General features: G+C 39.5%; 3 protein-coding genes across 4 annotated transcripts; 1 reads left to right on the top strand and 2 right to left on the bottom strand.

The window, feature by feature from the left end:
* Position 1: 1 nt before the first annotated feature.
* On the bottom strand, positions 2-4,220 carry ndufa8 (NADH:ubiquinone oxidoreductase subunit A8). The gene is made up of 4 exons (XM_063890125.1): positions 4,016-4,220; positions 2,909-3,072; positions 1,366-1,531; positions 2-481 (listed from the first exon to the last, which is right to left on the bottom strand). Exons 1-4 carry the CDS (start codon positions 4,064-4,066, stop codon positions 344-346), a joined length of 519 nt encoding a protein of 172 aa, XP_063746195.1. The 5' UTR covers positions 4,067-4,220; the 3' UTR covers positions 2-343.
* Position 4,221: 1 nt separating this feature from the next.
* Positions 4,222-13,226, top strand: morn5 (MORN repeat containing 5). Its single transcript, XM_063890124.1, has 5 exons — positions 4,222-4,528; positions 4,672-4,819; positions 6,320-6,431; positions 6,647-6,778; positions 12,977-13,226. The coding sequence occupies exons 1-5, from the start codon at positions 4,482-4,484 to the stop codon at positions 13,093-13,095; spliced, it is 558 nt and encodes a 185-aa protein (XP_063746194.1). The 5' UTR covers positions 4,222-4,481; the 3' UTR covers positions 13,096-13,226.
* A 468-nt stretch (positions 13,227-13,694) lies between these two features.
* Positions 13,695-27,194, bottom strand: lhx6a (LIM homeobox 6a). 2 transcript variants are annotated; one of them, XM_063888924.1, is made up of 9 exons: positions 26,691-27,194; positions 25,800-25,871; positions 25,384-25,566; positions 23,503-23,624; positions 16,591-16,811; positions 16,137-16,237; positions 15,919-16,014; positions 15,423-15,597; positions 13,695-15,294 (listed from the first exon to the last, which is right to left on the bottom strand). In XM_063888924.1, exons 1-9 carry the CDS (start codon positions 26,796-26,798, stop codon positions 15,215-15,217), a joined length of 1,158 nt encoding a protein of 385 aa, XP_063744994.1. In that variant the 5' UTR covers positions 26,799-27,194; the 3' UTR covers positions 13,695-15,214. The 2 variants fall into 2 exon arrangements, with proteins under 2 accessions (XP_063744994.1, XP_063744995.1); XM_063888925.1 differs by having other exon boundaries at positions 26,721-27,194.
* Between the last annotated feature and the right edge of the window lie 806 nt (positions 27,195-28,000).

Here is a 28,000-nt window from a genome sequence, read left to right as displayed (position 1 = left end):
ATGATAATTTATCTTTTTATTATTTGACAACACTATACAGCATGTTGTATTTGTTCACTCATTACATTTACAGAAGTGTTCAGGAAAGTTGTATGGACTTTATTTACACTATCATCCATACTACTTTCCTTTATCAAACAGCTGCAGCTGATGAAAAGACTGCTGGGACATGAGCCCTGTCCAAAACAAACCACATTACACATTTAAAGGGTGCAGACAGCAGCCTCCTTAATGCTAGTGTCTGGATCCTTTTACACCTTTTGAAGTATAACTGATGTATGGGTGGTGACGAGTAGTCTCGATGTTCTTGGACAGAGCCCCTGGTTTTTGGGAGGCGACTGCCTCACCAGCCAAAGAAGAACATCCTGCTGCCATGTTTGGCCGTCTCCAGTTTACCCTCCATGACCGGGTTGGGCTCAGGACGTTCCCGAGAATGGTAAGGGTTCTCGGGAAGGGCTCGCTCGGTCGCCACTTTTGTCACCTAAGAAAAACAAACAACATGCTCAGTTTTACTGATGCAATGTTTTAAAAAGGGCTTGATTCCTTTTTTTGAATCCGATCAATACACTAAAACCCCCTATATGTTATGGGACAGGTATGCATCTGCTAATATCTGACCACACAGTCAAAATTATAATTACCTGTTAGATTTAGTGATTGAGTTATAAGCAAAATAAAAAATGTCATTGTATCACCAGGTTTAAAAACCAACAGATTATCAAATCAAAAAACTGAAAGCCTGCCATCTCCTCAGTTCTCGTCATACCTCTCAGATCATGATTTACATCATCTTGGCTAGTCGTTAACTACCTCATCCTTTCCTCTGCTTTGCACATTTTTTATGACTTCTGGGTCAGGACTGTCTTTCCTTACCTCTCTGCCTCTTTTCCTGACTCGATAACTCACAACCTGAACGATTATCTCTTTAAACCACCTTCCAACTTTTGTTTACTCTTTCTTTACATTTGTCAGAACAACCAGAAAACTGAGCCAGAAAAAAGGAAAAGTTAGATTTCTGTTGTTTTGTGCACTGCCTTGGCAAGTGAAAAAGGTCCAGATAGTTGATCACAGCCTTTGATAGATTCAGTCAAAATGTCCTAAAAGCTATTGTTAAGATCGGTCTTTGGTTTTATTTTGATTGCTGCTACCCAATTAGTGCTTGCCAGCTTGTTATGCAAGACCCTCAAAAAAGTTTCAAAAAGAAAAACCAATCCAATGTAAAATGCATGATTTGCTCCGAACTGCAGCTGAATGAGACCGCTACGCACATGCAATCAGAGCTTCTTGCATAGCCCGTAATCAGCCAGAATGGAGCCCACCACCTATGCTGCTCACATTGTGCAGTCTATCCCTCACAAGTCTCACCTTAGACAGCTCTCCCAGCTCAGGTCTCCGCCAGCCCAGCTTTTCAAGGGCGCAGCTGTCAAATACTTGCTGTTTATCGCGGCAACGGCGCAGTTCCGTCAAATTTGAATAATCCAGACAGGTCCAGTACTCAGTGAAGGACTCTGCGCAGCTTCCCTTGATTTGCCTAGAAGAAAGTAGTGAATCAAGATGAAATATGCAAAAGTAGTCCAGAAAACTTGGTTGTAATGCATGAACTGGAAGCTCAAAAAGAGAAACTCATGTTGTATTTGAAGAGATATTGTGAAGAGAAGAATAAAAACCCACAGGAAATGTAAAAATGATGATTGATATGACAGTTTTAAATGACATTTCTAAGTACGTTATAGTTCATCCTATGAGCCTTAACAGTTCAGATTCAAAATCCACCCAGACAAGTCATCTGAATGAACTACTCCTATAAAAAAAAAGGTGGCTGGCAGTTTCCAGAAGCACCCAAGAATTAAACCAGGTCCCAGGTGCAATTATAGCTTTTCTCAAATCTTTCCTCATTATAATAATTACAGGTATTGCTCTTTCACAGTAACTCTCAGTCTATCTTTGAGGTCAGCGTGTCAGTTGTTTGTTTCGGCTTTACAATTACAGGTCATGTGTTTTTGAGAACCAGAAACACAGACACAGGAGCACCTTAGTTGGAGCATGGGCATCAGGGTATAACCAACGCTCAGTCTAAAACTTTCAGTAAACACAGACACAGCAGTTTAGAGTGAAAAAACCCAGACCACTTCCCCAAATAGCCCCCAAGGGCTGTTTTACAGACATAATAAACTCTGTATTTAAATAGCACAGAGAACTGGCATAAAGGTGTTCTCTACATCATACTCAAGTCACCACTATTTATTGATCTATTTCAAAATAACAAAGTGTTCATCCAGAGGCCGGCTTATTCAATTGCAGAGAAATGCGGGGAAAGCATTTGTAGGAATGAACACTGACTTGATAAGGTACTGAAATGACCCATAGGCTCTCAGCTGTAAGATTAATACTATGACATAACATAGAATGGGAAATAACTTCTGAGATATCGGGACAGTAAAGTAATTTAAATCAAAAATCTGTTGTGGGAAATTCTACTTTTATTAAAAATGATTTATCATCACCTCAGTAACTCTACTTAAAAATAAAAGTTTGCCAAAGCCTATTTAACGTTCAGCGCACTCAGCACATGGGAATTTATGAAGGACTAATGCGTTATGAACATCAGGCCTTAAATAAGTAAATCTTAAACCCTAATCTTCATTTTCTGTACAATCTCGTCCCATATAGTGCACTTGAACTTAATTCTTAATCCACATTTCCAATCTGTCGCAGACTTTCAAGTTTTGCAGGGGATACCATTGCCACAGGTTGTGCCTAATCATTAGTCACCTAAATGTCTGATTAACTATATCTTTGAACTGAAGCGCTAGAAAAAACTGGTATTAACCTTCCAGAATTTTTTTTTTTTACAGACTGATGTATGTACACCTGGAGTATTTGGTGAAAAAACCTTGGTGTGAGTTACCTGAAGAAGTTGAGCGCACACTCGTTGACTTTCCTCCCTTCTTCTAGACACTTTCTTGGGTCCTTCTCCTCCCAGCGGCAGAGCATGAACTCCTTGTTAGGTTTGTCACACTGGGAGCCATAATGGTGGGCAGCTGCCTTCAGCACTGCAGACGATACATTGATCTGGACACAAACAGGGACAGAAGCATGAAAAACCACAAAGAGACTGCTTCAAATTATATATTATGACCAAAAAGTAAATAAATACCCTTTAAACTATGATTTTTTTTTTAGACACAGGATTATTTTGGTGCAGTCCTGACGGTGGCTGACCTTGGTGACCTCATATTAAAGAACCAAAAGAAAGTGCTTCATTGACTTTCACAGATTAATATATATAACTTTATTAACTAAATATGTGTATTTAAAAAAGAAAGAAGGGAATAACCTCTCGGGAACCTGCTATTCTCAGTGGCATATTTATGTACACTGCACTGCAACCCTTGTATTTGTATTTTATACCTATCTTACTGTATTTTCAGTTGTTATAGATGTCTATTCTCTTGACCCTCTAGTTACTGTTTTGTTATTGTATGTCAATATCCTTTAATGGCATGTTTATATAGCATATTGTTTTGAATGACTACCGAATTGGTCATTGATGCTGCCTTATTCCTGTTGGAAAGACACAAGCTGCTGCCGGCTAACACCTGACCCCCAAGGACAACTTCGCTGTGCAAACTAACTGCTGCACATACATCGGCCAGATATGTGTTTGGGAGCAATCAATGTAAAGTTGACCACAGGTGAACATGGAAGCAGTTATATGGAGAGTGTGATACAACGTTAACGACGATGAGTTCCTGAATAGTTTGGTTTGTCTAACGCACTTTCATGTCCTAAAGATAGCGGAACATTCGCCAGGTTTAGATGCATTTATAAATATTTGCTGGTTGATTTATTATCAGGCTTGGTGAGCATTGGGAAGTCTTGTAAAACCAGTGGCAAAAGTGAAACGCTACCGAGTATATTTTGTACAGCAGCTAGCGTTAGCAAGCTAGAAAGCTAACGTGATAATATGTCTTGCTACAGTTTCCCTTCAAGGATAACAATATCCGCTGCTCACCTCATCCACTTTCAGCTCCTGCATGGAGGGGACTTCCAGCGTTGTAGGCATGGCTGTGTGTCTCTTTATTAACACAAACGTAGAAAATCAAATGAATAACATTCAAGGTCCTGCTCCTCGGGCTCCAGGACGAGCGACGAGGCCGCGGAGAAGGTCAGTTTACTGCGCCTGCTCAGCTGGGAGGCGCGTTCTGATGACGTAAGCGAGAGCTCTTTTGGAAATAAGGAGGAAAAAATAAACATTACGAATTTCAATCCTATCGACTTGTTAATTGTTCTTTTAAGGCCCGGTTTGAACTTTTTAAATAATAGAATTGTGACAAACGAAACACTCCTCTTTTTGTTGACTCGTTGTAGTGCTTGTCACATTGTTGCCATGGTAACGATACAGTTGGCTACTTGACGATATACAAGTGTGCTGGTTTATGTATTTTGAGAAGAAAAGGCGATAGAAAGTCAATCTTATAATGGAGTTCATCGGAAGCACTTACAAAGGAGACATACAAAATGGCAGGTAAATGTATTTTTCCTTACCCGAAAGACAGCAGGATATGCACAACATAATTAATGAACTGACAACGTTGATTCAGGTTAGCTATGCTCCCTAAACAGCAAAAGTTATTAAAGCACTGTATGATCATCTCTTCCCTCCCTCAGGATGGATGGAAAAGGAGAGTACACCTTTGCAACAGACTCCAAGTATGAGGGAGAGATGAAAGATGGGATGTTCCATGGCAAAGGAGTGCTACACTTTCCAAATGGGAGTAAATATGAGGCCACCTGGGAAAACGGCATAGCTAAACAGGTGGGGAGTCGGGTTTATGTGTCCCTGCATGCATGTCAGAATATCCCTATCCACATGCATGGGTGTGTGTTTCACATTGGTTATAGCTGATATTACATCTGGTCCCTTTTAGCAATCATTCAGCATTACTGTCATAGTTATTAGGTTTCTTTCCTCTTTTTACCTACATTAAGCAACCGTCTCTTGTGCTCTGATGCAATCTTTCATGGGCTTTTGCCACAACTGCGATCACTCCAATTATTATCATCATTTCAGTTGCGGTTCATTTGAAATGAATGCTGGTCTGAACCATGACTGAACATGGCCCAGACTACCCTGCACCTGCATCCATGCCAGCCCAAGAAAGTCTACTCACTTAAAACAGACCTAAACTATCCAATAACCTAAAGAATTCTAAATCTGGAAATTATATCTGATGTCTTATAGTTTAGCTTACACTGAAACTTGCACATCCTTTCAAAGGCGCTTCTCAGCCTTCTTTACTGTAGACATATTGCCATGAAAACAGGAAAGCACAGGTGTAATTAATAACCTAATCAAGGCTGCATTCCAAAGGTGGCTCAGGATCTACTTTCTGTGCATGCTGGCTCACTGATGGGTGAATGGGACACTTCAGTTGATGTTTTAACCTAAACCTAACTTGCCCTTCATTTTATGTAGAGTTTCTACCAACCTCTCAAAGAGTTATAACACAAGCGAGCACTCACAACAATGGCTGTTTAATCGGAAGCAAAAATTAGACATATGAACCGTGTGGGTCGGGGATCAAGCCTGATTGAGGACCCCTCTACCTCCAGAGCCTCAGTAAATCTGAATTAATGCTATTATTTACAGTGAAAATGTTATTATGGTTCCACATTTGTCAAAAAAAACTTTTAAATATATGCTAAATGTTCTATTCCCAATAACAGTTGTATCATCTCTCAGAAGAACATGCACACATACTGTACACAAAGGGTTCAATTCATGCCAAAGACATATTTTTCCACTTTACACCAGTGGTATACATCAATGCAGACAGTTATGGTTTTATCTGCTGAGGTTTTGAGATATCCATCCCCTAGAGTCCCGCCTTGACCTAAAGATGACAATGGTAGACATTTGAAATTGTTTTGTGGCGTTTAAAGCACTGAAAAGTAACATTTGAAAACCGCAACAGCAATTTATCCCACCAGAGACCCTGGGTTCCATAGAATTACACCCAGATCTTACTTTCGAATGTTTTCACTGGGACTACTTTCTGTCAAAGAAATAACCCGCTGGAAGACTGCCAGCAGTGAGGTCTGTGGATTATCTTGCATATCACCATTGTTTTGGCTTTTAAGTTTTTCAGATGTAGTTCTTTCACTGTCATGAGGAGCACAAATAAAACTATACTGTATGTTTAAAGATGTGAAAACAAAACCAAACAAAAGTTTGGGAAATAATTACTCTCCCCATTAAGAAAAACATATATGTTTAAAGAATGGGGATGATTTTAATATTGTGATTCCTAAAAAGGGGTCATTTACCTTCGCTGATGGCCTGCAGTATCAGGAGAAGGACTGGGACTACTGCGATGGGTACGACAGACGCTTCTACACTGAGAGGTGCAATGGACTCAGACCCGCAGGTTGGAATTTATTATTGTGTTCTCAATGGGACAGATTATTTTCTTTCGCTCTTTATCGCATCAGACAAACAAATTCACATAATTTGTTTAAAAACACTAGGTGAAATCCACTAGATAGGTCTGAGACTCAAGAGTAACAATATAAGAATACGTTGTTAGTTGTAAACCACAGTAGGATAACTATTCAATACAAAACAACTGTTCTGTTCGTACAGGAAAATCTCAGCTAACTGATCTTCATCCACCACGCATTATTACTGATGGATGCTACGATTGTGGAGATGGTTTTTATGATCCCAAGACCAGAGTTGTTACTTCCTACACTGGCAGATTCCTCAGAAATGCAGGTGAGAGAGATAATTTCCTGTAATGTTGTAGCCCGGTGACACCAAAGACGATAGCTTGGAGATGTTTTTGCAGTCTTCATGTAAACTCTTCCTTCAAATTATAATCAACGCTTTGCTACTAAAAACTCTATAATTTCCTAAATGGAAATATTTTGTGAACTCTACTGACTGTAAGTGGAAGAAAGAGAACCACAATCCAGGCCTACAAGAACAGGGCAACAGAGCAAGGATAGAGTTGAAAGGTTAATTTCAGTTTTTGTTTGGTTGTTTATTTGCACATTCATCATCATCATCATCATCATCAGACATTTGAACCTTAGTGTAGACTCCTCATGTAAATGTGGCAATAATTGTTTTATATAGTTGAAAAGAAATGCCAAATCAGTCCCATACCTCAATAATATTCAAGTGTTTATAGCCTTATAATCAGCTAGATAAATACTGAGGGAGCAATTGTTCCTGCCTTGTCGGGCAAAATAGTAGCTATGTATAACTTTTCAACAACTCTACTTTTCTGAAAACAGGCCAGAAAAGTAGAGTTGGTTCAAAGTGTTTTCAAACATACTAAAGAGCTTGTGTTGAATTTACCTCAGGGAGGACGCTTTGTCTTTGCCTCTCTGAGAGCACACAGTGTGGCCATATGGGAAGGATTTTATAGCAATGAAACAATGGAGTAATGTTAAATGGATTATCCCTGGACTCTCTGATGGAAGATTATTGCTACAAGTCATCTGATAAGCATGCTTCTATAGGCTATTGCCGTCAATTCAAAACTTTTTTTCCTTTCGGTATTTGTCAAAAGTGGAAAATTCAAGACACATTTTTCCCCTGAGTGGATGCCCAGTTTTGGAACTCCTGATTTGAAGTGAATGCGGTCTGTCAGGTGTCCAGATAGGAATCCTCTGACATCCTCTGCTCGTCATGTCTCCTATGGTTTTACATCACAAGACACTGTTGTGAATTAGGCAGCAGGCTATGAATGCAGTTTCTAAATACATAGCTATGGGCTCACTAATGTTTGGTCCAGTTATTTGCTGCTCATCAAAGGTGCTTGGCCTTATTTAACATGTTGTATAGTACCATAAAAAGCTTAATCAAAGGTTCATCCATGGGGATGTAGTACATGGTTGTAGGAATCTTTGCTTTGGATTACAGAAATGCAGGAGGATTTCAAACCAGACGATATGTTGTTCCAAATGTGATTCTTGTGGTTTTTAACCTTACAAACGCAGAAATGTGTAAGAAATATAATTTCTGGCATTAGTTATGACTCACAAGATCCCTAAGTTAGACTTTTTTTGGGGGCAGAATATTTGTATTCAGATGTTCTATTTGCAACATAATACAAATTAGTTCCACAAGTACACAAATCTAATTTACATATGTGGAGAGACAGAAGGAAACAGAGGATTAGATCCACATCCTTGCCAGATGTCCTCAGCTTGTGTAAGAAGACAAAAATATGTTTTTCAATTCTTTCCTTGATGGGGGTTGTTCATCATCATTATAGCTCTGGTATTGATCAGTGGAGTGACGGAGAGAGAGAAAGAAAACACGATAAAAGATTTTTTCTGGAAGTTGAGATGAAGAAAGAAAAGGAACTGAACACTCTCCAACCATTCTCTGACTCTGTTTTGATTTAAATACATCTGCAATCAAACAAACAATTTAAAGGAGACGTATTATACTATCGTTCAGATTTATCCCTCTGCTTTAGGTTTCTGTTTGAACATTTCCACATTCTTTGATGTTCAAAAATAACATTATTTATCTCATACAATAGGTCTGAATGTACCTTTACTCTGTGTCTGAAACACTGTCTTTGATTGGTCAGTATTTTGGGGTTTTCCATAGCTGCACGCGTCATTGAAGCACGGGAATGACCATAACGGCACTGTAGCGGCACATTCTACCTATTTATTGTATAGTTTAGACATGAGAAATCTTAAGGAAATCCTGACGGCTTGCTTAATAATAATAATAATAATTTAGCAAAAAAAAACGTCATCTTGCGTAAGTCAAGTTATCTAAGAAACGTATTTAATAAAAAATAAAATAATAATAATACTAGGAGTTTAAAAATAAAAAAGGTTAAGAGCATAAAAGATTAAAAGGGGGAAAAAATGACAGTCAGTAAAATGCGGTGCGGAACAGGTGGGTCTTTTCTTAAAAACCAAGAGTGATGCAGAGGTCCTCAACCCACTGTGTGCAATTTTATGCATATTAGGCATTTAGATATTTTAAAAGGATTCATATAGCACTTACTGTACACTTATGGGAACTTTAGTAGAAGTGTGTCTGTTTATGTGCAATAGTATAGAGGGATGTATTGTATACTGAATGTGGCTTTATGCAACACACGTGGGCTGTCCCTTTGCTTTGTATACAAGACTTGAAAAGAATGCTCCTGTGTCCTGTACAGATTCATTTTTCAACCCTGAGAGGTGAAAGCACATTTGTCACAGTGGGTGTGAAGACAGAATTTATTGCCTCATGGCTTCCTCCCAGGATGAAGGCTGCGGGAATGATGGGACACAGGGAAGACCCACCCTCCCGGAGGGGACGTTTGCTGCAGCAAGGAAAGAGGAAGGAGCTCCCTGTGTAGCAGCTGGTGGATGTAGGACAAGGAAGAAATTAGCCAGTGAAGACGAAGATCATATCTAGAGTTGCAAAAATAAGGCGTATGGAATCGGTTGAAACTGCAGACTATTCAACTTCCCCCCCCTGATCTAAACGTCATTGCAAGGAGATATCAGGCTCAGCCAAACTCATTGGTCAAAACTGATCTATCACAAAGTCCTGCCCTCCTTAGTTACTGTTGCTTACTTGGATAAACAGTCCTTCTTGGCAAAGTGCCAGGGAGCAAAACAATAGGATTTTTTTGTAACTTTCCCCAAGAGGTTATGGATTATTTTTGGAGATGTCATCAAGGGGCTGCTATGCTGACTGCATGTATGTAGGAAGGGTTTATAACGAGAATACTGGTATGCCTTGTAGAATAATGAGAGAAATGGTGGGATGTGATGCACATGGCGGTATCGCACCCCATGATATCATTTTATCTTTAACTTAATGACAAACATTTTCCCTCATTATCACCTAAAACAATATTTCTGTGGTTCGTTCAAATAATGAACCCAGTGATTCTAAGTAGATTGTACGTAACAGAAATAAGTCACATGTGTCATTCAGATACAAAGTCCTGCAATACACAGGAGACGGAAAGGAAGGAATGTCTGTGTGTGTGTGACTGACTGTGCAGCAATGTGTATGTTAGTGTCTGTGTTGAGTGATTGTGGTGAAAAATGAATATAAAGGGCTGACATGTTTGAGTTATTTCCAAAGTTTCAGGGCGTCCAATATCTACTTGGACAAAGCATCAATTAGTTACTCAGTATTACACAAGAAAACATGTCAGTGGACTGGCATTATGGATAAGGCAGCAGCTAATCCACACATTTCAAAACACTGCTTGTTAAGCAACTATGATTGATTAGAATCATGATTTTATTTTTTTCAGATTTTTAAATATGACTCCACTTTGTACTACCTCAGTGCATCATAGATAGCATTTCAGCTTAAACAATGTCAACAGGGTTAAACACAGTCAAATAAATACTTTTAAACCTGAAACATACATCTAACTGCCACGTTTATTCAAGGAAAATTACAATTTTTGCAATCAACCATGACTAGAAAAACACTGAATCGTAAGAATTATGCAAACATTAGCTTCAAAGAAACCCAAACCTTTTAGCTGCTACATAAAAACAAACCAGGTAATCACCAAACAACGCAACAGGGATATTTTGGTCTGTCCTCCCCAAAAACTTCCAAAGAGAAATAATTGTACTTAATTTCTGATGGATATCGTTACAAGGTGGAACATACAGCATTTGCATTACTCAATGAAACTGTAATTACAAAGAATGAGAAAGGATACATAGGCCACATCTGCACAATCAAATCTCCACTGCTGACTGATTGAGCGTGTTATTACAAACAAACACACACACCATCAGTTGTGTATGTTCTCTCATGGCAACAGGTAGCAACAGGCAGCAACAGTCGGCAGCGGCGCAGGAGGCGGCAGCAGCTCCAGCAGAGGCCATGTGTTGCCATATTGTTTGTAGCACTTTCCTGTTTCTGGGATAACCGCTTCCCTTTGAGACTCCGCACTGAAAGAGTTCCAATCTGAAAACATTCCACAGCCAAGGAAAACACCTCTGGTGACCAATACGCGACCCCTCCCTTTGTCCCCGTCCAGCCGAGGTGTTTCACAGACAGATAAGATCGGCTGGGGCCCTTGGGAGTGGAACATATCCTCACACTGCCTTTCCTGAAACTCTCATTTTTCATACATCTTAGGGACGAAAATTCCCCATAAAATAGGATTCACATGCAAATCCTGTGAGCTGTGACGAATGGATTAATAATCTTAAAGATTGGTATCTCTCCTTCAAAGCTGGAAACATTAAAACCACACAGTTTTCTGTGATGTCATCATAACCAAAAAAGCAAAGGCCGCTCAGCTTGCAGTGAATTGGAGACAGATGCCTTAAACTTGTGCATTTGAATGTTTATTTGAGCTTTCACATTTAGGTAAGTTTGATTTTACTGTGGTGCCTCCAATTGGAAACCACAAAATGTGCACATATGACCCTTTAGGTCATTGTGAATGGACCAGGTTCAGAGTTCAACATCAGTGTTATACCTCTCCGTATCTGTGAACACTAAATCCAATGCTTTCATCTCTTATGAAATAAGCAGAAAGCAGGTTTTTGCTTTTGCTTATCATGCCAATGTGTCTGTCTTTGAATGTGTGTGGTTGTGTGTATGTGTGTCTGTGTGTGTTAATTCGTAGCCATTAGGCTGGAAGGAAACACTTTCCCCACTGAGTGTATTTTAAGGATTAAGATAAACAGACTTTAACAAGGTGCCATTATCGCTTCCGCACACACTCTCTCCTGTGCACATCGCAAAAGGCTGTCTATGCAGGTTGAAACAGTCAAGATGGATATGAAAAACAGTTAAATAAATAAGTGTGTTTGAGCTTCATTTCCTACAGACTCAAATACAAAAATGTTCGCTGAAGTTTACAGCAAAAATGTGTTTATTAGAGAAATGTATTTATTATTTCAGTTGTATCAGTCTAACTGGATATCCAAACACAAGAAATAGTGAAAAGGGTCATTAAAAAGGTTTATAAATTGTGTTGACTTACAAAGACTGGTAAATTACAAAAATGTCCTGCTGTCCTCAGATTGCAGGAAATTACGAGCCACCTGTGCCCTCATATAACCCAAGGTACCAATTACATTTGACTTAAATCCTGAGATAAACGCTGCTATACAATCTCAAGAGGGCAGAATTACAGCAAATATGAAAATGTCCCAATCTAATTATCATTAAGGCAGGTTGTGGTTTGTGGCAAATTGAGGTCAGTCTAAACGTAACGACGTGTTCAATAATTACCTTCTCCGCTCATGAATGCGTCACAAAGACTGTTTGCTTGGCAGCTGTCCGCGTGTCCGATATGTTCAATTGACCTCCGGATCGGAACAGGTATGAGAAAGAGAGAAAGAGGAGCGTTTTATACTTGAAGTGGCTGCTGGTGTTGACGCCTGGCAATTACGCACAATCAGTCCGAGAGCTGCAGACCTGCTCCCCCGTACAATGGAGCCCCGCGCGCAGTGGAACCTGGGGGTTAGGCCCGCGTGCTGCTCAAGTGCGTGCAGCTGCATGCGCTCCAGAGAAAGCTCACTTCCCCCGCAATTAGCTTCTCATTTCAGTTTTGACAATGCAAAACTGCTTTATTATCAGCTCCTCTGGCAGTCGTTTTGGTTTAAAAAAAGAAAGATCTGCGTCCATTTTTGGGGGTTATTATTTATCGTTGTCTGAAGTGGCTCTGAGAAGTTATTTTCTCCTAATTGTCAGGCTTATCTTGATTTACCCGAGACTTGAATGGCTCTTTACTGTTGCAGCCTCACACACAAAATGACCTGTGGTTAAATGAAGCAGGCTACTGCTTCTATAGATTTGATTTAAACGCTTTACCTTTACACCTCAATCTGCGTTTTTTCAAATGAAATCGTAGGTCAAACGTTTAAAAAAAAACAATTTAGCTGGTATGACTCCAGACCTTGTTTCCAATAGTTTTAACATAATCCTCCATTTGAAATGAAATCTTTCCAACAGATGACTCCGAGCATGAGTGGATTCTGCGGACTTGTCGGAAAGCTTGGGATGAGGTTGCCAGTGTTGATCCTGAAAAGTCTGTCGCTTACATTTCTGAAGAGATCAGAAACTTGATCTAATAACTAACATCTCATGTTTTGTTTTTTTTGTATCTTGTAATATAAATCTGACAAATAAAGTTTTTCTTTTTGTATTTATATTTATATGTTCTTGTGTTTATTTCGATTTTGTGTGATTTGGATCCCAAATCAACAGATTAGCAATATTCCTAATTATGGGTATTGCTAATGTGCGGGTCACGTTGACAAGGGACATTTAGCTTTAGCAAATATGTTGGGCTCTGAAGGCCATAAATCATCACCACAACTTCACAAGTTGAAAAAACATAAATAGACACACAATAATTAGACATCAAGTCTTCTAAGGCAGCAGTGCATTGCACAAAGAGAATATTTCCCATAATGCACCCTTCTTGAATTCATCGAAGATACACATTTACGAACAGCACATACACACATACACACTTGGATGTAAACAGCTATCCACACATTTCAAGCAGATACAAACCCCATGGAAAAAACATCCTGCATAAAGAACCTAGCAAAAATGTTGTGCCACATTTCCTTTGCTTTGTGCCACACAAGTTGTTTTGGGAAATAGAAGTGAATTATTGCTTTGTTAATTTACCCTTACAAATGATCCAAATCCACAAAGAAAATATCACATTCTATTTTATTGCATTTAAGTACACAAAACATTTATGTTGCACAGTCTATCAAATAAACTTTTTGTTTGATTTCATTTCTTGTTTTTTAACAAAAAACAAACGATTTCAGAGGGAAAAGTGCTTTACAGGGATTTACCATCTCAATAAATACAAGGACATTGAGGTCTTGTAGGATCCTGTTCTTCACACAATGGCCATGGCACTAAATACAGATGCACACTCTTTACCCCTGCCAACACACATTCTCTCTCTCACTCTCACACACACACTCTCTCTCACACACACACACACACACACACACACACACACACACACACACACACACACACACACACACACACACACACACACACACACACACACACACACACACACACACACACACACACACACACAACCCCAGTCTGTTTCATATTTTCAATATTGTACCAAAACACCAACACTTCCCTCTTTGTGCGAAAGACACACACACACAGAGAAAATATAAATTAGTGACAATACACATGTTTGGAAATATGAAAATATGTAACTTGTAACAGAATTTGTAACAATGTGTAGCTCATCTCAGACTTCCATTTGTTTCCCTTTTAGTTTAAAGAAATTAAGCAGGATTGTTGTGACCTAAATTCTGTTAGCTTCTAATGTTACAGCCATAATTTAAAAACATGCAAGCCTAAAATGTGTGCTTTGTGGTTTACGTCCAAATTCAAACAGTCAAGATGCAACAATTTCCACCAATTGGAGAATTTTGATCTTCCTAATTTGCTCGGCGTAATCAAGACGTAGAGATGAGTTACAGGCTTAAATTGAATTAGCTGGTTCAACTCTGCACAGTTTCTTTAAATTATGGAAAAGATAAGGCACACTATGTCAAAAATGTAACTAATTTCATTGGAAAATTGACCAAAAATGTATCGTAGACAGTTTGAGATGTCATTATGTCCCTTCCTGAAGAATATATTTCAACAGTCAACTTTATTTCTTTACATTTAGTTTTCCTTCATGTTTGCTTGGAGAGAAAAGAGTTAGCAGTCTTACCTCAAGTGTGGTCTACTGAGTGTTGGGTCTTTAGGACACAATGACAGTTCCCCTCAAGTTTCCCCTCTTTGTTAATCTTCAGTATCTGACAGCACTCAAGAAGCTCCTCTGTCAGTTTCATCCCTTTTTAAAAAAGGATGGGTGGGTAGAGTGGAGGAAATGCTGTACATTTGAAGCAAAATGGGTCCTTAAGGTGGTGTAAAATACCGTCACTGAGTTCCTGCTAATGATAAATGCTTCTGAGGCTGTGAGTGGGATATTCCTGTCCTCAGAAATAAAAACCCACAATGATGGATGTATCTTGAGTTTTTCCCCCTTCTTTCTTTTCTATCCATATGTCCGAGTGGGCAGGGCTCCTGAAAGATATGTCTTTTCTCCAAACTGATGACTGCATGACCCCCCGGTCAGGTCTGCAGACGTCAAGGATTCGGATCCGGAGGTTTAGGGGTCATAAGGGTCATAGTGGTGGAGCACTAGCGGCTGAGGGGGAGCTGGGGCAGCGACATAGCCTGATGAGGGAGACTCTGAGAAGTCAGCATTGAGAAGGGATGACCTGAAGAGCACACAAAAATAGGATTTAGGTGAAAATAATAATCATTAGCTTAAAAGCTAACTAAAAAAACGAAAAAGGTTAAAAGGTGTATGTGCCTGTTTACTGCATTGAAGTAAACTGTGACTCACTGTCGATATACCCGTGAAGGGCCACCATGCGCGCCCGCTCAGGACTGCCGAAGGGGGAGTAATGCAGCTCATCGGGCAAGGACGAGGGTATCCTGGACTGGAGATGACCTGGTGGAACCCCACTGTGTTGGGGCGTGTGCTTTTTGTGTCTTGCTCTGCAGTTTTGAAACCACACCTATGAAGACGCAATGTAACCAGACATCATGTGGCTTTATTCTTAATATCAAACACGTTGATTTATTTCAAAAGCAGGTTTCCAAGAATCATAAATGACAGACAAAACATTGAAAATACTTAATTTAGTATGAATGAGCATACCTGAATATAACACTTTCATATATAAACTTAATTTGATATTTTCCTATTTTTCTTCATCATATGGCTGAATTAAGTATAGGTGTTTTAATGTTTCAAAAATATGCTATTTCACTTAACTGTGCCAGAGCATATATGGATTCATTAGTTAGTAGAAGAAAGTGTATCTCTGTGTACTGACCTGTATCACTCTCCTGCTGAGGCCTGTCATGTCGGCTAATTTCTGTAACGTCTGGGCGTCTGGATTGTTGTCCTGGGCAAATTGAGCCTGCATTATCTGCATATTGAGGCAAAACATGAAATGTATTTAATTTGCTGGAATCCAATCATTATACATTGGAATTTTGGTCAAATAAAGTCAAGAGTGCTGCATAATCGCAAAATAAGTGTGTGTCTGACCTGTAACTGTTCTGCAGTGAACGATGTCCGTGCCCTTTTGGCCGGTTTGGGCTGACTGTCTTGTTCTGTTGGAACTGCTCCTTCTAATGTGATACCATTGCCTGAAAAACACAACAACAGAAATATGACATGACAGACACACGTGTTGAATAACAGTTTGAAAATTACCATGATTGTCCCAGGAGACCCATTTGAACAAGAGGACTTGGACACTAAATCATATCTGGACTTATTCCTCAGTTGGGAGCCAACATTGAGGTTTCTGAGCTCTTGTAACATGACCACTGAGAAATTAGTAAGAAGCAGGCCAGACATATTAAATCATCAACGATATAATAAATAATAAATTGTAAAAAAGGTGAATCATACAGTCATTATTTTACTCATAAATTCAGCAGACCTCAGTTTTGGGAGCAAACATCTGGGAAGCCACAGAGAAGCATTATAGACTCACCACTCTCAGCCGCTCGTTTGAGGTTCTCCACCATGGTGTCGTAGTGGATCCTACACAGGACCTTATCCTCCACCAAGCCAAACTCCTCTCCCGTAGACAACTGCCTCTTGCAGGAGTAGCACGCAAAACATGCCAAGTGGTATGCGTTTCCCCTTGCACGGCGCACCCAGTCGCTGGCGTATATCTGCCTCCCACAGCGAGCACACTTAGTACCAAACCTACTGTGAGGGACAGAAAAAGAGAGCAGAAGTAGAGGAGGAGAGACAGAATGAGGAATTAGTGCTTTGTTGACGGGGCAAAAGCAACATTTGGGTACAGAAAACTGCAGTGGGAAAATATTTTTAAAACATCATATCGAAGCCAATACCAGATAGCACACACATTGTTAAACACACCAAATTAATCATGCACAGATGTCCTTTTATTTCAAAATATGTTGAGAGCGTTGAAGTTGAAAATAAATGTTTTTAAACTCAGAGTTTTGGCAGAACTCAAAGGGTTTAAGGAAGAAACCTTGGAAAAGGATGTGGCCTTCTGAAAAAAAACTCCTGACTGCGGCTGCAAGCTGAGCCTTGAATGCAAACAAACCAACACCTGCAATTTCCTGGCTGATGCATGAAGACCCTGACATGTACTCATGCGCACACACAAACACACACAAGGGAACAAACCAGGGTGGTTTTACACACAGCGGAAGATGAAGAAAGACTTGGATGACATCACTCTAGATCGCCCCGCTGTAACTGATAGCAACAGTGAGGTCAGGCGGCATATAAACCTTAACCACCTGACTTACTGTTCTGAATGGGTGGGTGGATGAAAGATAAATGGACAGAAAATGATGGAACGAGAGAGGCTAGGCAGGGAACGGGTCAGCAGACATACATTTGTTAAGTCAGCAGATTCTTAAAGACAATCCTTGATGAAACAACTACGCTCTTTTCATTGAAAAATCAAAATGCATAGATGCGATTGAGGACTGAATGAGCCTAAGCAACGAGTGAAATGTAAAGATTTTTAGTGATTTAAGTAACATAATATTCACATTATTTCAGACAGAAAAAAGTGTGCATTAGTCCCTCTCACACTATTATTTGACTATCCTAACCTCTCTGTTGTCCCAATCCCATTTCATCTAAGTTAATTTCTTGCAAACACATCACAAAAAGAGTTAAGAATGTGTTGACAGCGACTGTTTTTAGAGGCAGATTTATACACAATTGGGTTTTACTGAATATTTAGCAGGACTGTGGTACACTACAGTGCCACTGTTGAGCATTTCATGACACTTAGTGAAATGGTGTGGCGCATTAATGTGTTTCTGTTATAGTTTTAGTGCAACAATGGACATCTGTGGCAGAGAAGAATCTGATATATCATCAGACATAGACTATGATTACATAGTCAGAGACATATAGACTTTGGTTTGGACTTGTAAGGAGATTTGATGATAATACAAAAATGTATGGAATATAACCAGCCTTCTCCTTAAACTGAAATAAGGCTTACTGAGCAGCTGGTACTGTGGGGTATCCAAAAAAAAACCCCACTCCACTCTAAGACAAATGAAATACTATACAGATTTTCCTGTTTTACACCAGAATGAAAAGACATTAAGCTGCTCATTTAAAGAGCACATTGTGGGTCTAATGGGTATAAAACGCTTCATGTTTGAGATGGTTATAGTGAGGTTAGGAGGCATTGTTAGGGTCAGCAGCTGCCAATTCTGGTGAAGGAGGCAGGATTTCTTAAGCAGCCTGACAGAAAGTGCTGCCCCAAGGGTAAAACTGGGAGCAAAAACCATAGTGGCCAACTGGCTTTAGCTCAAATTAGAAGCATTTCCATATTTGTGGGATTGTTCTGTAAAAGAGGCATTGACATAAATATAAAGAGCTGATGCCAGACTCAACATTTTAACTTACAAACTTAGCTATTTCTTCTTTGCGCTGCCTCTTTACAGCAAAATAGAAAGAGTCGAGATAAAGAGGAAACTCATACAAGCCCAACATGAGACAAATTCAGAGAGCTGTCAATCGTGGATAGGTATGAAGGAGCTAGTGAGGGCAGGATGAAAAGAATAGACATGGAGAGAGGAAGTAAGTGGCTGAGGGAAATAGCAAAGTAAAGAGCGTCAATGGTGGAGAGAGAGCAGGGGGACGGAGAGCAGGAGGGTTTGCCAAGTGAGTGGGTTTGGCAGCGTATCAGTGCACTCAAGTCCACTCTATCTGGGATGAAAGCATACTATAACCCTGACATCTCAAAAACTCGTACCCCTCATCATGTACATGAGCTTGTTGGCCAGAAGTTTCATTTTTTCTGCATGTAGTATGGTACCGAATATGTAAAGGTCATCATTAAACGCTACCTGTTTGAGGATCTGCCTCTTATCCGTTTCATTTTGCATCTGTCTACCTTCCTGGTTTTTATTATCACTGTTAAGCAATGCTTTAATGTCTAAATACAAAAAAGTATTTGCAATACCAGGCCTGGCACTCCTCATAACAAGTAATTCATTTCAGCATTAAAAACAGTAAGTCTTTGCGGTGACCTTGAAATAAAATTAGCTAGCTCACCACTTACAGGGAGCTTAAATTGTCACAGATATGTGCAACTTAACCAAAAAACCCTCTTATAACCCAATAAAGCCATTCCGGAGACAAATCGTCTCCATGGCTTACTGCACTGTGAGTGCGTATCATTTCAGATTGTTATGGAGAATTCGTGGCCGCTTTACAGTAAAAGAGGAAAACATTGGGGAACATTGCATCTAATCTAGCATGACAGCTTGTCAGTTTCATGCTCCGAGACAGAACCCAGAAAAGCTGCAAATCATCCCTTGTTTTAACCCCCTCCTCCTCCTCCCTCTCCATCTTCTCCCACTACTCCATCTCTTTTTTTTGTATCAAGTTTTGTATTTGCACCAAAAACCTGGTGTTTATTTTGGAATGATGTCAATCCCCATGGCCCCCCAGTATCACAAGAGGGAAAATCCTACACTGCAAAACTCCCTATCCCCTCAGACTTCTCCTATTTGCTCCCATTCTTTGGACTAATCTATACTTTTCTTTAACAGTAATTCACCTGCTGTTGAAAGAGAGGCTTGAGGAGGTACACGTTTTTCGGATTATTTCTGATGTGCTATGAGAATACTCTAATCTCTATTAGATTAGTCCTGAGAGAGTTCTTGCTTGAATGTGCTGTTTCACGATGTAAGGTTTCGTGGTAGGCCTTTGCATGAAAAACTAAGAATGGTAAGTGATTTCAATACTTCATTGACAATTAAGAATTAGACAGATTCAATATGTTATCCGGCTTGAACGTATTAACCCTGCAACAGAGAAACCTTGACATTGTTTAACACTCTATTCTTCGACACTGCAGTCACTGTGAACACACGCAGTATTCTTTGTAATCTGTTTCACAAAAGAAGAATTTAGTTCGTTACTGTACAAGAGCAGTCTTTATTTAACCGTGTACCATTGTGTGGCAGATGTTTAATTATAATTTAAATTAATTCAGTTCTTAGAAAAACTAATATCCCTTGCTTTGTACTGGTTACTCGCTTTTGTTGCTATGGAGATGTAATCAGCTAACTAAAGGTGGGATGATGAATAATAATTATTACAATACACACTCACACATAAAGAGTCACATGTACAAGTGCACCCAGAAAGTTCCCTAAATACGTGGACTCTGGTTACACTGTCAGTATCCCAGGGTGCCCCTGATTAGTGCTCCAATGCAACTTCCTGTGTGGCCTGCAGCACACGGACGAGGATGATGTTACTACGGAGCGAGGCGAGGGAGGGGGGCAGCTCAGGGAGGCGAGGGCGGTCAAAGAGGCTGATAAAGAAAATGGTGTGTAGTTGTGTGTGTGCGTGAGGGAGCCCCTGAGGCCTGCCATGGGTTTGAGAGACGAAACGTGGGCTCTGTCCTGCATCCCCTAACCCGACATATACACACCACCTACCTACCCCCTCCTCACACACACACACACACACATACATGGAGGGAACCCCACTCTGATTTCCTGCTATTACGCCCCATTAAAGGAGCTGTCAGTCCAAAGCCAGATGAGAGGCTGACACAGATGAGGGAATATCTCCAGAGGTTTGAACCCAGCCCAGAGGATCTGGGCCCGTGGTCGTGTTTAGCCTAGTTTAAATCTGGCCTAAATCCAGATTAAAGTTTATATTTTCAGGGGTAACTTTGGTGCAGGGTTTCTACGTGATCGTCACAATATTGATATGAAAACAGTTTTACCCGTAGGATATCTTGACCATCAAATTAAATATTATTACCTTTTCATTTTAAGAGTCACTCTACACAGCAGAGAGTGTGTAGTTATTCCATTGATATGAATGAAAATGTGTTGAATGCTGGGATTCGGTTATGACCAAGCTATTGACTATAGAAACTAACAAATACAAAAAAAATCTAGATTTACACCTTGTGAAGAGAGTTCCACATTTTTTATGTATAAAATGTCTACAGTATGCATAAAATAGTGCAGTCTTTATTATTTATTCAAAAAAGAAAAATGAATGACCTTACAGAGAGCAGTAAATCCTGGAAGTTATCATATGTAAAAGATTCTGGTTGCTAACCCTAACACTACAGTAACGGCTGAAATCCCAAAGGTTATGACACTATGACCGTCACTGCATGAGTTTGAATGTGAAGCTGTTTGGGTTTAGGTTTGCATTTTTTTTTTTATTCAAAAGCAAAACAGACCCATAATTTAAACTGTTGCAGGAAACTATCCATACCCATTCTTTCAAAATTGATATGAATAGGATAATAGGATATATGTATGCAATCATTTGGAAATTCATAGTGAAACTTTTAAAAACTGGTGTAGACACATTTACCGCTTCTATATTTAGACACATGTTTCAATCGCAATGATTGTATTTCATATAATTACAGGGTACAATTTATCTGATGAGTAGACAACATGAAACCCGGTGACAGCCTCATCTACAGCACTGATTACCATTTTCTAATGCCCTGACATATTTTAAATACTAGATCAGAGTCCACAACGCAGTTTCGAGGGCGACTGGGGTGCAGGAGCATTTAAATGGAGACGGGTCAGGTCAAATATTATGATGTGGCCGAGCAAACACAAAAATCTCCATTTCATGAAGGAATTAGCAAAATGAGTGGCAGCTGCTGGACATGCATAAATAAACACTGATCTCAATGTGTGTTTACCTGTGTGTAAAGTGTGTCTTAAGAGTTATCAAAGCAGGCAATGTGTACAGTGCATTCTCGCTAACACATAAACGTTCCAACTTCATGTTTGCATTTTTAGTTTTGTACACATATCTGTTAGAGTGTGTGTGTTTTTAGTTTGGAGAGGAGTCACATTCAGAACAGAAACATGCTGACCAGGCACTCGGGGCGGTCTAATTGCTGATCTGGAGGCCTGAGGGTCTGGGATGGAGGACAACTAATTGCTGGTGATTATAAACCTCAGAGCGGTGGCTTGGTGTCATGTTTCGATCAGACATACACCAAAGCTCTCACTGCTCCAAGCAGGCACACATGTGTGAACACACATGAACAATGCATGTGTGCCCATACAACATATCCACCAGCTTCAGGCTATAGAACAGAAATTCACTATATTGCTGTTTATGGTCTGAACCACATTTGACCTCAGATACCAACACTGACAGCTTTACACAGGCACAAATGAAATCCACACACTTGGATAAAACAAGTTAATAAAAAAATGGATCATTAAAAACATCAGACTTATTCCTACAACAAAAAAAGGCAGCAGGCTATGTTTTGATTGGGTCAAGAACCCATTGCATTAGACCCTCGGTCTGTCTGACTGTCTTGTTTTGTTATAATATATTTTAATATTGCATGGCAAGGTTTTTTTTAAATAGCAAAATCTATAGTTTATGATACGAAGAATACGAAAAATCTGTAAAATAATTAATAATGTAGCTTAAAAAAGAGAATGTATTTTGTTGATGTGGTTTAGTTTTGTGTTGCTGTTCGGATCTTTATTATTATTCTTATTATTATTATTATGGTTATTATTATTATTATTATTATTATTAATATTATTATTAATATTATTATTATTAGTAGTAGTATTATGATCATCATAATACAGTTTAATTTGATGATAATTGGTCATGAGTGTACAGTAGAAATAAAAAGGAGCCCCTCTGTTGTATATTTCCATTCCACATAACGGTTTGTGTGCCAAATAAGAGATACTAAACACACAACCCAAAGTACATTTCCGGCGGTTTACGCTATTTTAATGTACCCCATAGAGGTGATGAAACAGCTGTTAACGTTCTGCTAGCTTAAAGACTCCGGTAACTCATGCGCACATGCTGCTGGATATTTGAATTTATTTAGCGCCAGAAGATTAGAAAATAGTGTGGCATTTAAAGGGTTAATGGTGAGACTTTGGAATGGTCCGATAAAAACACGTGATAAAAAATAATTAACAATATTAAAATGTGATCTGAGCCGTATACGCCTAGAAGTTGATGAAACGTTAACAAAAAAAACAAAAAACACCCTCATCAAAAACACATCCTAGGCCTTTATGAAAACTGAAAAAAACTCCCTCTATCGCGCAGACATTTCCAAACGTTTATTGTAAGGCCAGATATATTTTCTTTTTGTAGCTGCTGGAAAGGTTTTGTTTTGGATAGCCAAAACAAAAATGGTAGATCTTTCAGCTACACTTTTATTTTGTTACACACTTTGAGACGTTTTTCAAAAGGTCTTTCAAGAACACATGAGGCAACCCGCATCTATCTCAACGGAAGAGTGTGAGTGTGTGTGAGAGAGAAAGAAAGGTTGGGGGGATGCTATGTTGGCAGAGTAGAGTAGACGTGGTATTTTGAAAACACGGTCATAAACTTACCCTACCTGAAATAATCCATTTTACAGAAGATCTCTTTGTTTTTGATGTAGCAGCTGCTGTGCTGACGTAGCGACGTCCTGCAGACAGAACACTCCAGACAGCGCACGTGCCAGATCAGGTTGTTCACCTGCAGAGAGACAACGTGCATGTCAAACACACACTGTCGATGGATCCCTGCATTAAGGATGCATATGGCTATAGTGCTGAGTTATTAATTCGTCATATACGACACAATAAAATCATCAAAACTGCATAATATGTCTAATTATGCAAATACTTAGTCAAGATGTTATTTCCTTGTCACAAAAGTTGTATCATAAAGTGATGCACAATAATGACTTTAGTGATGGCACATTATATTAAATATTAAATCTAAATATCTTTTAGATCATATTTTACTTTCTCGTGTTTTCTGATATAGCAACACAGTATTGTTTTGGTGTTTTGCTTAAAAATGTGCATGTTAAAGGGCAGTATTTCGTATTCCTAAAACACTGGCTAATATATTCTGCTGAAATGCAATCTTTCAAACGATTTCAAACATCGAACTCAAACATGCTTCTTAGGCCCAAGTTAAAATGTTCTGGCACTGGGTGTAATATTTTCGTTGATGAGCAATTATGAACTCCTTTTAGCAAAATTAAGAAAAAATAATACTTGCCAGGCGTTTAAAACAAGGGAACAATTAGTAAATGACGGCTGACAAATGAATGAAATAATTTTTTTAAGGTTTACAAATTGCGAAGTAATTTATATGTCAGAACAGCTGCCTTTTAATATATCTGAAAATATTATGATCTAAAATGAGTCCAATTATTTTGACAAGACAGATCATAAAGGCTGTCCGACAATACGATGTTAGAACAATTCTAAATGCAATAATTTTAATTTTATAATTTACATGTTTTATATTATATTTTAATTTTTAATGTCATCTAAAAAAACATAAGTTTGTCAGCGTTTAAACAAAATATGTATTTACATACGTTTAATTAAGGCATCGTTCGATTTATAATGGCACATGCATGAGATTGGACAAGATAAAGAGCGCTAATGTTTTTTGAAGAATGCTGATCGAATTGTGTTTTAATATACTATATGAAATATAAAATGAGTATATCCCATACTTATTCAAAATAGTTTGCAAAAAGATTTTTAATATGTGTGTTTTTCAGTTAGGCTAGTCCTAATACATTTACTGCGATTATTATGGATGATGTCCTAATAGGCCTGGACTTCACAACAACAGAAGTTATCTCACACTTCCTGACAAACACACCCATTTGTGCGAGAGTGAGGAATGTTTTGGTTAGAAGCACGCGGGCGCACGCGACTACAGACAGGGCTCCAGGAAAAAAAATCAAAACATCCCTGTTGAATCTGCTCCAACCCCGTGTGTCGCTTATTTATGAAAAATGTTTTTAAAAAAAGCAGTTCAATTTGGATTTTATATTTAAACGTGTAGACGTGTGTATTTAATATTTTCCTTCCTTTCCCTAAAAAATATTACGCTAAGAAATGAGGCCATATGGGGGACACGTTTCAGTGTTTTTTTGTCTGTTTTTTTTTTTTTTGGGGGGGGGGGGGGGGGGGCTATTTGCATCTGTACCTACGCTTTACATTATGTAAATATTATTCTTCAAATAATAAAGTAAGAACGCCTAAAGTTGTACTGGCCTTCTGTTCATTCCAGTAGATCAGTGTACAAATACAGCAGGCCTGTGCATAACAGGATGCGTATCGACCAAATGTTTGTTAATGCAATCGTAATACATCCAATGCTCACCAAATAAACAAGACGACCCTATATAGAATATATTTTTTGGTTGTGATAATAGAGGCAGTGTCAGGCTGTTTAAATCCAAGAGTTAAGGTCAGCCTCTCACCTTCAGCAAGTATCTGTCCAGGATCTCCTGACCGCAGCTGGCGCAAACGTTCTTCCCGTTGGACGGCACCGAGCTGACGGTGGAGATCGGCGAGCACACGGAGGGGGTGGACGGGCTGCTGGGTGAGGAGCGAGTGTCCTCCGGCTCCATGTTGGACCGCTGGGACTCTCCGTCCGAGTGAGACTGCAAGAGGGCATCAGCACAGCTCAATAACACACACACAGTCATTCCCACACGCTGTTTGCAGAAGCCAGTGTCAAAATGTAGTCGATACCAATGCGCGTGTATTAGAAATGTAAAATACAATAAATCCTATCATCAACGTGAAGCGGATGCACCCAGACCAAGGTGTCACCAATGTGCAATAAGCGCACTAACTGACATTGTAAAGCATTAATAGGCAATAAAGCTCTTACCATTGGCGCGTGGTTAGAGTCCACACTGCAGCGCGAGGCTCCCGGTGTACTCTGATGCTCGGTGGAGATCACCTATAAGACAACGTTCAGTAAAAGGGAAGTCTTCATCACTTTAACGGTCTCATCCTCAACTGGGAAATCATCGGGAGACATTTGCACACAGCTCTTCAGGGCTAGTCCTATATAAAGTGGTCCTAACAATAAACCCCGGTTAAAATTGTTAAAGGGGTCCCCGCAACAAAAGGCACATTTTAATGAAGCTATTCAATTTGGATTGATTTTTCCCTGCCCTTAACCCGTGCCTCTCAGAATAATAGTATTTTCTTCGCAATCCAGGACACGAAGAGTGGAGGGGGAAAAAACTACCTGTAATTACAAATAGCTTGAAACGCTGTGGATAAGAGGGACCCGGAGTGTCAATTTCAACTGTCAATCAGAGAAAGGCAACGGGTCACCCAAAGAATTGCAAATTTGATTTTTAATGGCTGTAATTAAAATCCAATTCTTCTCAGGCGAATTGGCACCGCTCGAGAGGCTCGCGGACCGCAAATCACGCTATTCATAACAGAGAGGCGCGTGCCTCTTCACAGCGGCTGGCGCGTGCAGCTGATCTCAGTATGCAAGCAGTGATTCTTATGACATCACAGAGAGACAAAACAAAACTAACGCACAATGCTGCGGGCTGCAAATAAACTGCATGCATTTGCAACAACAGATAAATTCATTGAGCGATCAGGAAATATGGTGAAACTGTTTGGTGAACCAAAGATATTTCACATTGAGGATACACCAATCGCTATTTTTAAGTCAGCCAATAAAAAGCAGATTTAATCTAAATCTAACAGAAGGCCAATACTGCACTAAGGGGGTATCGATGAAGCTTTTACGCACACAGTTGGAGTTCAGCCTCGGTGTTAGTACCTGCTTCTTGGGAATTCCTTCGGACAAAATCTTGTTTCCCTCTGAAAGAGGGGACAAAAGTTCATTTTTCCAGTACATGAACCCCTGCAGTCTCACAGCGTACAATGTCTCCAAATTCGGCGCGTGGAATCACTAGAAGGCTCGGCGATGGGCGTCAAAACTTGAACCATCCGTACGTTCGGCTGTAATGGGAGCACAGTTTAGTTTTTAACGCGATATGCTGTCTCTGTGCGCGACGATCTGCCGCTGTCACACACTACTGAAGTTATGAAGCTTTGCAGAGGCGAGGACTTGTTGGTGCTCCTCCGAGAGCCTTATTTAGAACAGAAATCGTTCTTTCTTTCCCCTTTTCCCACTCTCTCCACTTTTGAGAAGGAGTCTGACTACAGGAAGTGAATGAAATGAAGGGGCTGGCAGCTTTTACTCCAAGGCTTCATCGGTGCAGGGAGGCTGCAGGGCTGCAAAGTCGACGGCAGCGCAGAGAACCAGAGTGTAGTGAAAGTTTGTGCCGCGCTCTGGCCTGCCTTAAGAAGGGGGAGGGAGAGAAAGAGTTTCATATGCGTGAGAAGGGTGGACACACTTTGGAGCAGTTATGACAGAAACTTACTCAAACTCTGCTGTCGAATGTGTGATATCTCAGACATGTATAGCTGCTGCCAGAGGGAAAAATGTAAATTATAGTTATTCATATAATTGCCATTTACTTGCTACTGGACATATACAACTAGAGCTGACTGTATAGGCTGTAACGCAATAATTAACCAGGATACAGACCTTTTTATACACATCGTGTCCATATATATATATATTCCGTCATATATGAAAAATACAAGGCTAAAAATCCTAATACATTTACTCAAATCCCTTGGTGCAGAAATACTCGTTATTTAATTAAATAAAATGGTGTATTTATGGTCCTCGCTTCCATGAATTCAATGCTTATTATCATGATGTAAGGCTTCATTTTTATATATATTAAAACATTTTTCGTTATAACAGTCTCAAATATTCAAATTGTGTACCATTATCGTAGTCAACAATAATTAGCATGGCACAAAAACGAAAGAACTAAAACATTATGGCCTACAATTTACGGTTTTCATTTGAATACATAGTTTTATTCTAACACAATTGTTTCAGGCTATATTATGGGCAGAAAAAGAAACCGCTTTATTATTTTTTTTAATAATGTGAGATAGGAGCTGAGGCTGATAAAACTAAAACTCACGGAGTGTTTTAATGAAGGGCAGCCTGATGATTACAGGATACGTGTGATCAGC

The sequence above is a fragment of the Eleginops maclovinus genome, chromosome 8 (genome assembly GCF_036324505.1).
Source record: "Eleginops maclovinus isolate JMC-PN-2008 ecotype Puerto Natales chromosome 8, JC_Emac_rtc_rv5, whole genome shotgun sequence".
Classification (NCBI taxonomy): Eukaryota; Metazoa; Chordata; class Actinopteri; order Perciformes; family Eleginopidae; genus Eleginops; species Eleginops maclovinus.
This window is presented reverse-complemented; position numbering and strand designations above follow the sequence as displayed.